Here is an 18,344-nt window from a genome sequence, read left to right on the forward strand (position 1 = left end):
GAAGGAGGGAGGGATGGAAGGGGGCTAAGGTAGATTCATTCCTAGAATATACCGCTCTTCTTTAAATTGTGCATCCAGATACTAGGAAAACAAAAATGTTTTGACTTAGTCCCCACTGAAGATTTCAAGGAGATGTAGCAGTTGCAGGATTAAACCAGAGATTCTACCAAGTCTGAGATTAGGTATATGTCCGGGTTGTTCTGAAACTCCGAAGCTACAGTAAGCCATGTCTCAAAACACATAAAAAAATTAAATAAATAATAAAATAAAATAAAATAAAATAAAATAAAACAAAACAGACTAAGATATTCTTGATTGGAAATTAACTAGACCCTAGTTAGTCCTTTTAGGGCTATTCTATTACCAACCAACACTGACTTGTATCCAACATTCTCTATGTCTAGACTGGATAAAGAACTGCCTGCATGGAAAAAAAAAGGCTAAAGAAACATGTGGCAGGGATCTCATTAAGTCTCTTTAATATCTGACTTCTCAGCTTTCTGTTCCCTAAGCCATCTAGATTTATAAAGTTAGTACACTGAGACCTTGAAGACAGACAGTATATAACTGGCTTATGACTACTGGAATGTTTTGATGAACACTGCGATTTCAAAAAATAAAAGTTTTAAATATAAATAAACTCTCAGAAGGGAAAATATATCCTAGTCACTAAATTCTTCAGTAAGTTTTAAAAGAAAGGAAAATATTGGGGCGCCTGGGTGGCGCAGTCGGTTAAGCGTCCGACTTCAGCCAGGTCACGATCTCGCGGTCCGTGAGTTCGAGCCCCGCGTCAGGCTCTGGGCTGATGGCTCGGAGCCTGGAGCCTGTTTCCGATTCTGTGTCTTCCTCTCTCTCTGCCCCTGCCCCGTTCATGCTTTGTCTCTCTCTGTCCCAAAAATAAATAAAAAACGTTGAAAAAAAAAAAAATTAAAAGAAAGGAAAATATTATTTACTACCTATGCATCAGGTACTGAATGCTAGATACTTTGCAGTAACTGGCTTAGGAAAGCCATGTAATGAGTACCTAATATATCATGTATCATGCAAGGTGCTAGAAACAGAAAACATTTTTTTAAATAATAAAGTCACAGTGTAACAGAGGAAATAGATTCATACACAACCAATTATTATATGAAATAAGAGTCATGATGAAGGTGTCAATATATGTGTCTATATTAGTTCAACATATATTTATTAAATGTCTTCCATGTGCTAAGCTCTGGCAACGTGTTTGGTATATGGTGGTTAAAGAAAGTCATGCTCCCTGCCCTCATGAGCTTACAGTGTAGCTGAGAAAACAGAAGACAAATAACTAAATATATAATTACAAATTACACTAAGTGTTATGAAAATAGTGTGCAAGTGATTATGGGGGATGGCAAAATAAATTACTTTGGAATCTATGATAAGGAAAAGTTGGCTCTGGAGGTGGTATCATATAAGTTAAGACCTAAAGAATAGGAGACAAGCATGTGAGAAGCAGGCAGAAGAGGGTTTTAAGCAGAGAATAATACATGCCATTGAGAAAAAACTGCATATTTCTGAGAAGGTAAAAGGTAAATCTAGTTAGAGAATGGGAACAAGAATGAGATGATGACACTGGAGAATTATGCATAGTTCAGGTCATCCTGAGATTTACTCCAAGTGCTAGTAGACCACTGAAAAATTTTAAGCAGAAAGTGGCATTTACATTTTTTTTTTAAAAGATCACTATAGTGACTATGTAGAAAATGACCTCAAAGTAGGGCCAGAACAAATGATGTGGAGAGAGTTTGGAATGAATGATGTGGAGTTTGTTAAGCAAGGTGAGATATGACTTGGGATAAGGTATGAATGAACTAAATATGTAAAGAAGTTATTTTGTATCAAAGGGCACTAAAGACAATAGCAGGCCTCCAGATGAGAGGGCCTCCAGGGGAAGAGTTAAACCAGCATCCTAGGCAAATAAAATGTAAAAGGGGCAGATTACTTGGTCCCAGGAATGGTTAGGGAGCGGCTTACATTGCCCAGGGCAGCCAGGTCATAGGTACGTTAAAGACAGAGTATGAGCGGCTGCACCAGGTTCCTCAAAAAATTAAAACTAGAGCTACCCTATGGCCTAGCAATAGCACTGCTAGGAATCTACCCAAGGAATACAGGAGTGCTGATGCATAGGGGAACTTGTACCCCAATGTTTATAGCAGCACTTTCAACAATAGCCAAATTTCAACAAGAGCCTAAATGTCCATCAACTGATGAACGGATAAAGAAGATGTGGTCTATATATACAATGGAATACTACTTGGCAATGAGAAAGAATGAAATCTGGCCATTTGCAGCAAGGTGGATGGAACTGGAGGGTATTATGCTAAATGAAATAAGCCAGGTAGAGAAAGACAGATACCGCATGTTTTCACTCATATGTGGATCTTGAGAAACGTAACAGAAGGCCATGGGGGAGGGGACGGGAAAAAAAAAAAGTTAGAGAGGGAGGGAGGCAAACCATAAGAGACTCTTAAGGACTGAGAACAAACCAAGGGTAGATGGGGGTGGGGGAGAGGGGAAAGTGGGTGATGGGCAGGGAGGAAGGCACTTGTTGGGATGAGCACCAGGTGTTGTATGGAAACCAATTTGACAATAGATTATATTTTTTTTAAAAAAGAGTATGAAACAATGAAGCTAGAATAGCAGGTTGGTAGCAGATTGTGAAGGATCTTACATATAATATTAAGTAACTTGGACTTCAATCTGTCCACTCTTAAAATCTTTAAAATTTTTGAAAGCCACCTGGTTTTAAAATCATGTATTTTGATCTAGCTCAGGGATCAATAAATGATAGACTGCAGGACAAATCCAGCCCAGCACCTGTTTTTACAAATAAAATTTTACTAGAACACAGCTACACTACACCCATTCATTGTAAGTACTATCTATGGCTACTTTCATTCTACAGTGGCAGAAGGGGGTAGCTGTATCAAGAGACTGTAAGACCCACAAAACGCAAAATATTTACTGTCTGGCCCTTTACAGAAAAAAATTCATCAATTCCTAGTGTAGTCTAAAAGCTTTGCTTGAAGCCTGTAAGAAAAAATCAGTCTCCACTTCTTTTGCCCTCACTAAAGACAGGGTGTATCTAAATTTTAAAAAAACTATAAACTATAAATCAACCCCCATTTTCTGGGTCTCTGAACACACCCAATTCATAATCCCAATCAACATATTCAGAAAGGACTAGGAACCTGGTGTGTCTCACAGGACACCATCTTCTCTGGATTTGAGTCCTAACCCCACATGGATTGCAGAATATTGCACACTTAACCAGAACCTTTCAAAAGATTCACTATTTCTTAAGATCTCAAACATCAGGGACTAACAATAAAACCAGTAAAGATAACCTAGAGCAGCTATACGGTCACAGGACTATTCTGGTTATAATATAGTCTTAAATTGCATTCTAAGAGATTCACCGTTTCTTTTTTTTCTTAATTTTTTTTTCAATGTTTATTTTTTTCTGAGAGGCAGAGCATGAGTGGGGGGCGGGGAGGGCGCGGGGGGGGGGGGGTGCGCAGAGAGAGGGAGACACAGAATCCAAAGCAGGCTCCAGGCTCCGAGCTGTCAGCACAGAGCCTGACGCAGGGCTCAAACCCATGAACCATGACATCATAACCTGAGCCAAAGTCCGATGCTCAACCGACTGAGCCACCCAGGCACCCTGAGATTCACTGTTTCTAAGAAATCCTCAATAGCTCTGGAACTCTGAAGATTTGCTGCATTAGCAACAATTACATAAAATACTTGGGCACCACCCACCACTATGAAAAGTTGAACAACAGTCAGGAAACTAAGATCCTCTAGCCCAAATAAGGCTGGGCATCATAAGGGAAGCTTGTTAAAAAGATATTTTAGAGCTTCACCCCTGCAGAGACTGGTTTACTACACTTAGGAGAAGTCTGGAATCTGTATTTTCAAAAAGGTTCTCAGACAATTTTTCGGTAACCCATCCTTTGAACTTTACTACTCAGGCTTACCACAAGTTAAAAAACAGACAGCATACATGTTCAATTCTAAAACATAACCTCAGAAACTAAAAGTAGTTTATTTATACATTCTTACCGAGTATAACAGTAATGAACAAACTCAAAAAAGAACCAATTATATACCCAGAATACTAGACTCATCAAAATTCCATTACAGACTAATAAAGCAAAAATCCAATGACACTACTAGAAAGAAGCAGGTAGTAAGAAGTTGTAAGAAATCATTAATCTGTGCAAATTCCAGGCGAAAAAAATTTTTAACTAAAAACCCTCACTAAACAAGTATAAATGACAAGTAACACTTTAATTTCATCCTAACATTATTAAATTTAACATTTGCAACTGAATAATTATTACACATTCTTATTTACATCTATCACATTTTCATATTTCATCATTTTACTTACAAGCAAAGCACTAGCATCTCCATTTAGCTGACTGTCATCTCGAGATTTCACATAACGACGATGGTTTTGATAGAAATTAGACAGTCCATAATACATAAACACATTACCCTAGAGAAAGAGAAGGGAAACAATTTTCATATGAAACTATTAAGTATAAACTTGTTTCATGCATACTTAAAGGCTATGTCATTTGGACTATATTAGTTGAGAATTTGTGGTAACTTAAAATAAGCACTAGACTGAACCCTACCAATCCTTAACAATCTAAAGCAGTACAAATTGTAAACAAAGTTAAAGAAGGTATGGTACAAAACTCGAAGAGTAAACTTTGAAAATATCCTTAAAGACTTCAAAGAAGCACTATCTGCATTAAAAAAAAATACCTCAGGGAACCTGTTAGCCTATTCTCTACTTTCAACTTCAAATTTTTTACAATTCAGATTGGTTTTCACCCAGAGTCAACTTTTCATTTTTTTCTTATACAATTTTTTTAATGTTTATTTATTTTTGAGAGAGAGACACACACACACAGAGCACAAGAGGGGGAGAGGCAGAGATGGAGGGAAACACAGAATCCGAAGCAGTCTCCAGGCTCCGTACTGTCAGCACAGAGCCCATCGCAGGGCTCGAACCCACGAACCATGAGATCATGACCTGAGCCAAAGTCGGACGCTCAACTGACTGAGTCACCCAGGCGCCCCCCAGAGTCAATTTTTCAAAGGGACAATGGTCAACTTTTATTTATTGCCCAAGTAAATTCTGAACTTGAATTGAGACATAATATATTTCTCAACAAGATACTACACGTAATATAAGTAATTAATAAATTAACAATTAGTAAAGTATCTAAGATAATGAGTCAATGTGTAACAATAAAAAAATACTTTAATATAGCTGGAGGAGCCAATTGGAATAACTTGTGAAAGAAGGGTAATCTATATACACTACAATTGTTGAGAAGGTACCACAAAACCATCTTGAATGACTTAGGGTTATATATAGGAGGTAGCAGAAACAGTAAGCTATTTTCTCATTTCTGGTTGCCACCTCCATAATCTATAATCAAAAGTAACTCAATTAAAAAAAATTCAGTAACATTTCAAGTATGCTTTATTTGATTTGCTATTTTCACATACACAATTATTTATTTAAAATTTGATTTTCAAATGTCAAATTATGCAAACTTTCCCACTCTGTATAGAGAAAATGTTTATATACATAAAAACTTTTTTTTTGGTTATCAAAAATATCACAGAAACAAAGAATATGCTTAAAAATATCTCAACTAAGAAACAGTATAGTAAATTCAACTTATAAACGGAAAAAGAAATCCTTTCAATGAATACTAAGACAAAATAACTTTGAAAAGGCTGTTAATCCAATTCAAAGTTTGGTCTTGTGAAGGGACACAGAGCCCACAAAAGAATGCACTTTTCAGAAAGAGAAGCTCTGAAATAAGTGTTTTTGGATGGGGACAGAAACTACTGATACTAATCATTACAAGTCTGTTTTATCTCCTTAATTCTGTCTGTTTTGACAAAAGCAGAACTTAATGCACCTATCTTTACAGTTTTCTTCATCACAGTGAAAAAGAATAGAATTTTTATGATGTTTTAAATTTATATGGGGGCGCCTGGGTGGCTCAGTTGGTTAAGCGTCTGACTTCGGCTCTGGTCATGATCTCACAGTTCGTGGGTTCGAGCCACACGTCAGGCTCTGTGCAGACACGCTCAATGTCTGGAGCCAGCTTCCGTTTCTGTGTCTTCCTCTCTCTCTCTGCCCGCCCCCCCCCCCCGCCCCCACACTCTCTGTCTCTCTCAAAAATAAAACAAAACATTAAAAAGAAATTAAATTCATATGTTATTTCTGCTGAAACATAGTAAAATAATTAAATTACTGTCTTCTCCCAAATTTATTTTCATGTTTTTTAAGATAGTGTTATTATCCTTTATCTCAGTGCAAGAGCATCTACAACCACTAGATGGCAACCATCTACCAGAGACTATAAAAGTCACTGAGGCCTTTAAAAATATTTTAAGTGTGAAAAAATCTAAAAAGTTGACATGTATTAAAGTAGTTTGGCTCCCTGAAGAATAAAACACTAATTTTTTAAGCTCAATTTTTAGGTAAAGGAAAGCCCAAACTGGTCGTATAATGCCTATTCTATATCTTCATGTCTTTTATAGCATCTGCTCAATTTCCAATGACAGATAAGTATGAAAGCAAAAGACACACTGACAACTACACACACACACACACACACACACACACACACACACAGTGTTCTAATTGCTTATCAAGACATAAAAGATCAATAAGGTTTCACTAAGTGTTTGCATTTATGGTAATTCATATCGGATAGAAAATAATACAATTAAATGATGAATGAATTAGTAAATGTTCTAAAGTAAAACTTGCTTTAGAATTAAAAGTAGGTTAAACTATTTGATATAAACAAATGTTCTAAAGTAAAACTTGCTTTAGAATTAAAAGTAGGTTAAACTATTTGATATAAACATGATAAAACCTTGATTTGTATAGTAATAAAATTTTCCAGTGAAAAGATAAAATATTTTAAATTTAGTTTATAAAGTACTAACTTAACTACTTAAATAAATACATATATTTAATTACCAGAGAGCATAATGCAACAGCCAAACAAAACAATCTTGCTCAAAAGTGTATGTACTTCAAAAATTAAAGTGATTACAAAAAAATGAAATAACTAGTAAAAAATTTTTAATGAAGTATTTTTTAAAGCAGGCTTTTCTAACACATTGGGAATACTGACCTCAAATGACTGTTCCAGTGTGAAGTTAATGGTACAAATACAAGGTGTCACATTCGGAGACAAACATTTATTGCAGGGACTGGAAGGGTCTGTTCCGGTATAATCAATCTGTAAGAGAAAAATGTAAGTAAGCACTCCCTTGAAGAAAGTGGATACACTCTGAAATAAATTGCTATTCAAAGGAAAAATGAGTCCAATGAAACAACTTATAGTACAGAAAAAAGTTGTTTTTAAGGTATCTGTTTATATTGACAAAGTAAGGTAATAAAAACTGGAAAGGGTCCTATATTATTCTACTGGCTCATCTTTCCTAAATTCGTCTCTCCTTTTTACCAAGAGAAATATAGTTCTACATAAAATCAGATATAAAATTCTTTAAAAAAATTTTAATGTTTATTTATTTTTGAGAGAGAGAGAGAAAGAGAATGAGTGGAGGAGAGGCAGAGAGAGAAGGAGACACAGAATCTGAAACAGGCTCCAGATGTGGGGTTCGAACTCACAAGAGGAGAGATCATGACCTGAGCCAAAGTCGGACGCTCAACCAACTGAGCCACCCAGGCGTCCCAGATATAAAATTCTAACTACATGATGTATAAAGATTTCAACTGCTATATAAAGTCTAAACAATTAAAATACCAAACTGATAACAGAGATCAATAAACCAATCATTGCTCTCAAATCTTCCCATCTTGAATACTTTTCAGTCACCTCAGCTTTCCATGGTACATTTTCAAAAAAAACAAAAACAAAAAAACTTGGTGTTGTAAAATAAAGAATTTGTGTTGTCTGTGTCCTGGTTTTCTGGCAGGGAGCTTCTAAAACCCTTGGAATTTCCTGAATGACAGGAGTATACTTGTTTTTGATAAGCCTCTTGATTCACACACTAGAGTTTGTGCTAAAGAGATGGCTCAAGACGGGGGCTGGTCACCAGAAAGACTGTATGTGGTTAGGGACTTTGGCCCAGCCCGACCTCTGGGAAGAGGGAGAAGGATAGCAATTTAGTTCAATCATGTGGGCTAATGTTTAATCAATCATGCCTGGCCATGAAATGTCAATAAAAACTCTGGAAATGGAAGCACAGGGGAGCTTCTTGGTTGGTTAACCCATTGATGTGCCAAGAGAGTGTGATGTGCCCTGATTCTATAGAAAGGCAAAAGATTCTTCTTTCAGGATCGTCCCAGACCTCAACCAATGTGTCTTCATTTAGCTAGCCCTAATTTATGTTGTTTACGGTAAGACTGCAATCCTAAGTATAACACTTTTCTCAAATTGAGTCATTCAGACAAATTATTAAATCTGAGAAGGGTCATAAGAACCCCAGATTTATAGTCAAGTGCAGATGGCCTGGAGACCTCTAAACTTGCAACTGACATCAGAAGGACAGTTGTGTGTGTGTGTGTGTCTGTGTGTGTGTGTGTGTATGTATGTGTTGGGAGGGGAGGTCTTAGGAAACCCCCGGATTTGTGCTAGTTAACCAGAAGTGTGGGTAGCCTGGGGACCTGACTTGCAGCTGGTGTCTAAAGTGGTGTCGGTTTTGTTGAGAACCATGCCCTTACACCTGTGGAGTTTGATGCTAGCTCACAATGGTTAGTGTCAGAGTTGAATCCTCTGTACTCTACCTATACACCCCTCCCTCCCCTAACCACTGGCAACCACTGATCTTTTTACTGTCTTCACAGTTTTGCCTTTTCCAGAATGTCGTACAGTTGTAATCACACAGTATGTAACCTTTTCGGATTGGCCCCTTTCACTTAATATGCATTTAAGGTTACTCCATGTCTTTTCATGGCTCAACAGCACATTTCTTCTTAGTTTTGAACATTATTCAATTTTCTGGATGCACCATAGATTATTTATCCATTCACCAACTAAAGGACACCTTGGTTGCTTCCAAGTTTAGGCAATTATGAGTAAATCTACTATAAACATCCTTGTGCAGGTTTTGTGTAAACCTACGTTTTCAGCCAATTTGAGTAAGTAACAGAGTAGGGATGCTGGATTGTAAGGTAAGAGCACACTCCATTTTGTAAGACTGCCAAACTATCTGTATTACTTTGCATTCCCACCACCTGTGAATGAGTTCCTGTTGCTCCACATTCCTGCCAGCATGTGCTGCTGTCAATTTTTTGGATTTTCACCATTCTAATAGGTGTACAGTGGTATCTCGTTTTAATTTACAATTCCCTAATGATGTTATCTTTCATATACTACTTGCCATCTGTACATTAGGGACAAAATATATCCTCCCATAATTCACATGTTGAGGCACTAATTTTATTTTATTTTTAAAAAAAAATTTTTTTTAACGTTTTTATTTATTTTTGAGACAGAGAGAGACAGAGCATGAACAGGGGAGGGTCAGAGAGAGGGAGACACAGAATCTGAAACAGGCTCCAGGCTCTGAGCTGTCAGCACAGAGCCCGACGTGGGGCTCGAACTCACGGACCGCGAGATCGTGACCTGAGCCGAAGTCGGCCGCTTAACCGACTGAGCCACCCAGGCGCCCCTAGGCACTAATTTTAAATGTGATTATATTTGGAGGTGGGACCACTGGAAGATAATCAGGTTTAGATGATGTCATGAAAGTAGGGCCCCCATGATGGGATTAGTGTCCTTATAAGCAGAGACCAGAGCTCTCTTTCTCTCTCTGTCCTGTAAGAACAAATTGAAAAGGCAGCATCTGCAAAGTCAGGAAGAGGGTCCTTACCAGGAACTGAATCTACCAGTACCTTGATCTTAGACTCCCCAGACTCCAAAACCATAAGAAATAAATGTCTGTTGGTTAAGCCACCTGGTCTGTGTTTTTTGTTCGTTTTTTGGGGTTTTGGTTTATTTTTATTTGTTTTTGCAGCAGTCCAAGCTAAAACAGAGTTTGGTACTGAAAGGTGGGGTGCCGCTATAACAAATACCTACAAAGAAAGAAGTGGCTTTGGAACTGTATAAAGGGTAGAGGCTGCAAGAAACTGGAGATCGATGCTAAGAATATAGACATTAAGAGTAATTCTGCTGAGACCTCAGAAAGAAATCTGAAGAGTCAGAAAGAAAGCTACCATCCTCTAAGAGAATGCATAAATAATCATGAACAGAATACTGGTCAAAATAATAGATGGTTAAAGTCATTCTGATGAGGTCTCAGACAGGAACAAGGAACATGTTACTTGGCAATGGAGAAAAAAAAGTGATCCTTATTATGACGTGGCAGAGAACTTGGCTAAACTGTGTTCTAGTGTTTTGTGGAAGGATATTTTGTGAGAGATGAAACTGGATATTTAGTTAGAAGATTTCTAAGCAAAGTGTTGAAGGAGTGGCCTGGTTCCACCTGACTGCGTATAGTTAAATGCAAGAAGGGAGAAATGAATAGAAGCTGAAATAATGTTAAGCAAAAAGGGACCAAAACTTAAAAGATTTGGGAGATTCTCAAGGCTATCCACATTGCAAAAAATGAGAAATGTTGTACTGAAGAGAATACTATGGGTGTGGCTGAACAACCACTAGGTAAAGCTGTTAGTGTGGGTGTGAACCATGGACGTAAACAGCCACGCCAGCAGAAATGATACCAGTCTGAACCAAAGAGGAAAGAGTCGGGACAAAATGAAGAGGGCTGTGGGACTTCTTAGATCCTACCGGACTGATCAATAGAACCAATTCACTGCAAACATGTGCTATTATCCTTCAAAACAAGGGAAGAACTACCCCAAAGATGACTCAGACACCATCAGGACTTCATCCTCAGTTCAAAGATGAAAAAGGGTTCAACAGGCCAGATGGCAGCAGCCAAGAAAGAGCCTTGCAGCAAGACTGACAGCCTGGTGGATCCTGAAGGCAGAGCATCAAACCAGAGGATTACACTTGAGCCTTAAAATCTAATGGTATTTGCCTTGCTAGGTTTTGAAGATGTGCTTAGAACTTGTAACCCCTTTTTTCCTCTCATTTTCTCCCCTTTCATATAAGAATGTCTATGCCCTATCAGTTCCTCTACTGTATTTTGGAAGCACAGACTTCTCATCTGGTTAAATAGGTTCACAGTTGGAGAGAAATTTTGCCTCAGAATGAATGAAACTGAAGTGTCACCCATATCTGACTGAACTGATATTTAGATGAGACGTTAGAGTTGATGCTGGAATGAGCTGAGACTTTGGGGGACTGTTGGGATGGAATCAAAGTATATTTTGCATACAAGAAAAACATGAACTTGAGGAGCACAAGGGTGGAATGTATGAACTGAATTTATCCCTTCCAAAATTTGTACTGTGAAGTCCTAACCTCCAATTATGATGGCATTTGGAGGTGAGCCTTTGGGAGGTAATTATGTTTACATGAGGGTTATTAGGGTGGGGTCCCTATGACAGGATTAGTGTCTTTAATAAAAAGAGGAAGAGAGACTAGAACTCTCTCTCTGCCCTTGTAAGGACATAGCAAGAAAGTGACATTCTGCCAGCCAGAATGAGGGTTCTCACCAGAAAATGAACCTACCAGCACCATGATCTAGGACTTCCCTGCTTCAAGGACTGTGAGAAATAATTATCTGTTGTTTCAGCCACCTGGTCTATGGTATCTTGTCATAAGAGCCCAAGTTAAGATATTGTATACTTTCTTGGGTGAGATATCTCTTCAGGTCTTTGCTCATTTTTTAATTGGGTTTTCCATTTTCTTATTGCTAAATATTAAGAGTTCCTTGCATATTTTGGATAATAGTCCTTTGTCAAATATATCTTTAAAAAATTGTTTTCCTAGTCTGTGGCTTGTGTTCTCACTCTTTCGATAAATAAGAATTTAATTTACCTTAGTAAAGTACAAAAATAGCTGTTTAATTTTTATTTCTGAAACTGAACATTTAAACTTTATATATGGATGTTCATTTTTTCTTTATAATTGGAAAAAAGGTTAAAATCAATATATAGAAAATAGAGCCAGGATCTAATTGCAACATCTGACTGCTTTTCAAAAAACACAAAACTGCTTCACCTTGGTTTTGTCAAATTCTGATATTGAAATGTTCTCCATCAAGCTTATTTGTTTACTAACAAAACTTTGTTTAGAGAGAATTTTTTTTAATTAAAAAAAATTTTTTTTAACGTTTATTTATTTTTGAGACAGAGAGAGACAGAGCATGAACGGGGAAGGGGCAGAGAGAGAGGGAGACACAGAATCAGAAGCAGGCTCCAGGCGCTGAGCCATCAGCCCAGAGCCCGACGCGGGGCTTGAACCCACGGACCACGAGATCGTGACCTGAGCTGAAGTCGGACGCTTAACCGACTGAGCCACCCAGGCGCCCCAAGAAAATTTTTATTCACTGCAAATATCTAGGAAAAGTTAGGCACATAACTACAACAAGCTAAAAACACAGGTCTCCTAAATGAAAAGAGGCAAAGCATATGTAATTTAGCACTAGACCTATTGGGCCACAACCTTTCATTCAGGGCCTCTATATGCACAATATTCCATTGAAAGCCAAGTTTTATGATACTGAAAAGATGAGACCATTTAGAAGACAGAACTATATTTTATTTTATTTTATTTTATTTTATTTTATTTTATTTTATTTTTTTAATGTTTATTTATTTCTGAGACAGAGAGAGGGAGAGACAAAGCATGAGTGGGGGAGGGGCAGAGAGAGAGGGAGACACAGAATCAGAAGCAGGCTCCAGGCTCTGAGCTGTCAGCACAGAGCCCGACGCAGGGCTCGAACTCACAAACCGTGAGATCATGACTTGAGCGGAAGTCGGTCACTCAACCGACTGAGCCACCCAGGTGCCCCAAGACAGAACTATATTTTAAAATCTGTATTAAACTTCATTAATTTTTTTCAAATTTTTATTTTCAAAAATCTCCACACACTATCTCTCTTTTTTAAGACTAATTTAAGGATTTAAAAAAAAAAAGTTGCCAGCTGGGCCTACTACCATTTTGTATGCCTTTGAACAAAATCCTCTCAAATCACTCTTTCAAATTAGTTTCTAGGACAAAGTAGGAAAGAAGGATCATTAGCTGTGACTAACCAAGGGTATACATTATTTATTTATTTGAACAAACATAATATGATAGAATGTTAAATCTAATCAATTATACTACAGTATATTAAAACTGAACATTTTATTGGAACCAAGAATAATTGCTGAATATTAAGTTATACTTCAACAAAATAAAGGGATAGCCAAAACATTTACATTACAATCTTCTGATTACAGTTTTCAAAATATACAAAAAAATTGCATGTCTTTTGAGTTCAGGAAATCTGAAAGGAATTTTTAATTTTTTTTTAATATTTATTTATTTTTGAGAGAGTGCATGCAAGCAGGGGAGGGGCAGAAAGAGAGGGAGACAGAGAATCCGAAGCAGCCTCTAAGCTCTGCACTGACAGATCAGATCATGACCTGAGCCAAAGTTGGATGCTTAACAGACTGAGCCACCCAGATGCCCCTGAAAGGAATTTTTTAAAAATCACTATCATTAACATATTAAGCCTTACTACACACAAGGCATAACATATGGTACAAAGTAGATACAAAAGCAATCGTATCTTATACTTCAATACATTTTACACATTCCTTTCTATTATATACATACTGTATATCATCTGATCCTCACCAAAATTCTGTATTGTTATCTCCCTTGTATGCAAAGAGAATACATTGAGAAAGCTGCCCAAAGTCATACAAATAGCAATAGCTGGTAGTAGACTAGAACCGAAGATTTCTGACTCCAAACCCAATGTTCCTCCCACTAAATTTTTTCTGAAGACTCATCAGTCCTCTTTCCCTCTAGAAGACTACTTTATCAAAGGTATCACGTGAATACAAAGAAAACTATAAATGCTAAGTGCCAACTGAATGGTAAAGAGGACAGTGAGTACTAGGTGAACCAAAACTTTCTTAGTGAGAAGAAAAAAGAGGGGCACCTGGGTGGCTCAGTCAGTTAAGCATCCAACTTTGGCTCAGGTCATGATCTCACAGTTCGTGGGTTCGAGCCCTACCTTGGGCTCTATGCTGACAGCGCAGAGCCTGGAGTCTGTGCTGGAGCTGGATTCTGTGTCTCCCTCTCTCTCTGTCCCTTCCCTGCTGGCACTCCCTCTCTCTCTCTCAAAAATAAATAAACATTTAAAAAAAAATGAAAGGAAAAAAGAATTTGAACTGAGCCATTAAAAAAAAAAGTAAAAAGAAAAAAAACATTTGTACAAGTGAAAGAGGGGGAATAGAGAAGCAAGAAAATAGAGAGCACAGACACTATAAACACTTAATACACACTGTCTGTTAAAAACTACAATAGTCCTGGCAAGTCTGTTTTTATTTTCCTTATTTTAACCTAGGAAACTGTTATTTAAGAAAGTTCAATAATTTTCACAAGATTACCCTGTTAGGAATGATGAGCAAGAATTTGAACCCAGCTCTGCTTTTCTCCAAAATCTATGTTCTTTTCACCCTAGTAGGAAAGTAGGTGGGTCTGCACTGTGTGAGTGAAAGAAGTAACAGGGGTACAATAAGGCAGCAGGGTATCCTTAGAGCAATGAATAATATATTTTCAAGTATTTAAAATGTTTTATTAATAGGTAATATATCACTATAGACAAATTCCTGTCAAAAATGCTCACCAGATAAAGGGAGTAAAGGAAAGAAATAAACATCCATATTTAACTTATTTACAGCCTCTTAAAAGCAGTTGAATGATTTTTTTTTAGGTTCAGTTACTCCATTTTAATCTTTTCTGAAGATTACTTTTTAAAAAATCAAAAGCTTAATTCTAAACTTACAGCTACAAAACAATTTAGTCCTTTATATCTTAATCAAACTCTATGGACCATATGAAATCTGTTTTATGTTTCTATAAATTAGAGAACCTAAGTAGGAACCATAGACAAGGATTTTACTACTAATTCAATCAGTAAGTTTCAATCTCACACTTGGAAATGATACATTGATGAAGTAGGTAATAAATAATGTAAATTATGTTTGAAGGACAGCAATATCAAAACTAGCTATTAATTCCCAAATGTCTTCTCCATGCCAATACATTCTTAACCTTTTACAGAAAAATTGAGATTCAGAGGTTAAACAGCTGTTATGTAACTATATTAGTTTCCTAGGGCTGCTGTAACAAACAGCCATAAACTGGGTGTCTTAGAACAAGAGAAATTTACTCTCTCACAATTCTGGATGCTAGAAGTCTGAATTCAAGGTATCAGCAGGGCAATGCTCCCTCTGGGACTCTGGGTAGATTCCTTCCTTGCCTCCTTCTAGCTTCTGGTGGTGACCATCAATTCTTGGTGTTCTTGGACTTGCAGCTGCATCACTCCACCTCTGCCTCAGTTGCTGCATGATTCTCCCTATGTCTGTGTCTTCACATCACCTTCCCTCTATGCACATCTGTCTGTTCGCATAAGGTCACCAGTCATATTGCATAGGAGCCCACTCAAATGACCTCATGTAACTTGATTACATCTTACTCTATTTCCAAATAAAGTCACATTCACGGGTTCTAGGAGTAGGATTTCAACATGTGTTTTGGGGGGGACAAAACTCAATCCACAACAGTGATAGGTTCGTATCTGTCCAGCTCCAAAGTTGCTGTTCTTTCCATTACACTGCACTGCTGCTGCCTATAACCTTGAACAGCATGCACCACAGGACAATTTACAAATATGGAAGTCAATTAAAAAAATTTTTTTTTAATATTTATTTATTTTTGAGAGATAGCGAATGAGCGAGGGAGGAGCAGAGGGAGAGGGAGACATGGGATCCCAAGCAGGCTCCAGGCTCTGAGCTGTCAGCACAGAGCCTGATGTGGGGCTCAAACTCACCAATCGTGAGATCGTGACCTGAGCCGAAGTCAGACACTTAACCGACTGAGACACCCAGGCGCCCCGGAAATCAATTCTAAAGTCATTCATTGTATTTTCAAATAAAATTGGTATCAATTGTGAATACACCACTGTTTTAAACAGTGCTACCAAATCTTCATACTTTGCAACTAAAATATAGATTAAAAACAACTTTGCTATGATAAGTAGATATTGTAGGGGCCAAGGGCAGGCAGCCCCAAGATGGGTCACTTTGGCATGAACATTATTTTAAGTTAAAAGCAATCAAAACCCAGCAGATTGAGGAAATGCCCTTCAGTTCCCCCTCAAATGCTTACTTGTACCAGGAAGAGAGTCTTAACAGATTCCTCTTACCTAAGAAACTTACCTACACAACAGGGCAACCTTTGCTTTCCCAACACCTCCTTTCACCTTCCTGCTAATGTTTTTTTTTTTCTCCTTTGTATCCTCAGACCCCTATTCCTCTCCTTCACTCATATATAAACATCATGTTGCTTGACTGCTGAGATTTCGATGACTATATGCATTCCCTGTAGTATATTATCAAATTTTATTTTCTCTTGTTAATCTGTCTCATGTCAATTTGATTCTTAGTCCAACTAGAAGAACCCTGAAGGGTAGCAGAAATTCTTCCTCCCTGACAATATAATCCCAGGACCATCTTAACTTTTAGAGTTTGAAATAGAATTTTATAATACAAAGTTTTTATATATGGCATTTAATCCATTTCTACCAACAACAAAAAAATTAATTTCAACATAACGTTTTAGTCTATACCTTAAAAGTCTTACTAAGGTATCAAGTTACAAAAATTGCCTAGGAAAAACTAATGAAAAGGGCATTGCTAATTATGCTCCAACCTATATAATAGGGTAGATTAAAGGAACAGACAAACTAATATGAATAAAGCAGAGAGCTTTCTATTTTGAGGAAATACATGATCACCTCTATATAAAATACTGTTTCTGTATAGTCATACAACTGATGTCCAAACATTAGTGGCTTTTACCTATGTCTCAAGCGCTATTTTCTGACAATAACCTCATGCTACTTTGTATCATGTGGCATCCATTATACTCCCCTCTCTAAATTGTCACTGGTCTTATCTCCACCCCCAGTCCCATTTTATTTTCCTAGATGTTGAGTTCACTTGGTTGTGTTTCTTCCTTCCTACTTGGAACTCTTAACCATCTCTATTCAAATTTATGGTGATCTTTTGAAAATTAGCTCATACATATATGATTTTTTAATCCTTTTTGGTTGTACTTCCCTAAAAATTTGACTTAAAAAAAAATCAATACTGATGATTCATTGAATCCCTTAATCTTACACCCAACTTTTTTCGTTTGATGTCTGTAAATGGTACTGAAAAAGGACTTCAACTACCTCCATTCTGACCTCAGTCTGTACTTTCTAATTGATTAAGTTCTTTCCAGCTTATCTCTTAACTCAAGCAAAAGACCCTCTGGGAAAGCACCCCGAGATGGGAACTGAAACTACCCCCCTTTAAGCAATAAGGAGTGCCCTGAGCAAGCAAGAGTCTGTAAGACTGACTCCAAGACAATGACTGCCCAGACCTTTACTGCCCACCGGAATGTACCCACTGACCTTTGTCCCACATTTTCCTTATAAAAATTTTTTTAACGTTTATTTATTTTTGAGAGAGAGAGAAAAACAGAGAGAGAGTGGGGAGGAGCAGAGGGTGGGGGGACATGGAGTCCGAAGCAGGCTCCAGGCTGATAGCACAGAGCCTGATGAGGGGCTTGAACTGAGAAACCCCAAGATCATGACCTGAGCTGAAGTCAGACGTTTAACTGACTGAGCCACCCAGGTGCCCCCACATTTTCCTTATATAAACCTAGAAGTATTTTCAGCACTTTTGGAAACTAGTCCACTATCTCCCCAGTGTTGATCACACTAAAATAAATTGCTCTCTTATTTCACCACCACTCATTTTTCTGTCTTGGGATTTTGTCAGCAGCCACTGGCTGAACCTGATCTATTTGGGACCCCTAGAGCCAGGTGCTCTTGCACCCCTGTGCCCTGGCTAAAGCATCACCATTGTCCCAGGCATCTAAACTCAAAATCTCAACTTTGGCATTAGCCCCCAAGTTCTGCGAATTCTTCCTTAACAATATATTTAGCATCCATAAATTTGACTCTCATTGCTTCCACTACAGATCAAACTTGAGACCTCATGCTAATTTTTTTAAAGGGAGGGGAAAAATTACATTATAGCTTCTAAATAATTAAGTAAAAATAAGTCACAAAATTTTTTTCAAAACTAAATATAATCAGGGGCACCTGTGGCTCAG

At 37.5% G+C, this 18,344-nt stretch overlaps 1 protein-coding gene across 1 annotated transcript in view; it reads right to left on the minus strand.

Annotated features, from left to right (window-relative positions):
• The window catches only part of TMEM30A (transmembrane protein 30A), a 39,067-nt gene that overhangs the window by 7,908 nt on the left and 12,815 nt on the right, over nt 1–18,344 (minus strand). The window contains exons 2-3 of the mRNA XM_058734510.1: nt 7,215–7,322; nt 4,424–4,531 (exon numbers count right to left, since the gene is read on the minus strand). Of these exons, the coding sequence (XP_058590493.1) occupies nt 4,424–4,531; nt 7,215–7,322 (216 nt within the window). The remainder of the gene's footprint in view (nt 1–4,423; nt 4,532–7,214; nt 7,323–18,344) is intronic.

The sequence above is a fragment of the Neofelis nebulosa genome, chromosome 6 (genome assembly GCF_028018385.1).
Source record: "Neofelis nebulosa isolate mNeoNeb1 chromosome 6, mNeoNeb1.pri, whole genome shotgun sequence".
Taxonomy (NCBI): domain Eukaryota; kingdom Metazoa; phylum Chordata; class Mammalia; order Carnivora; family Felidae; genus Neofelis; species Neofelis nebulosa.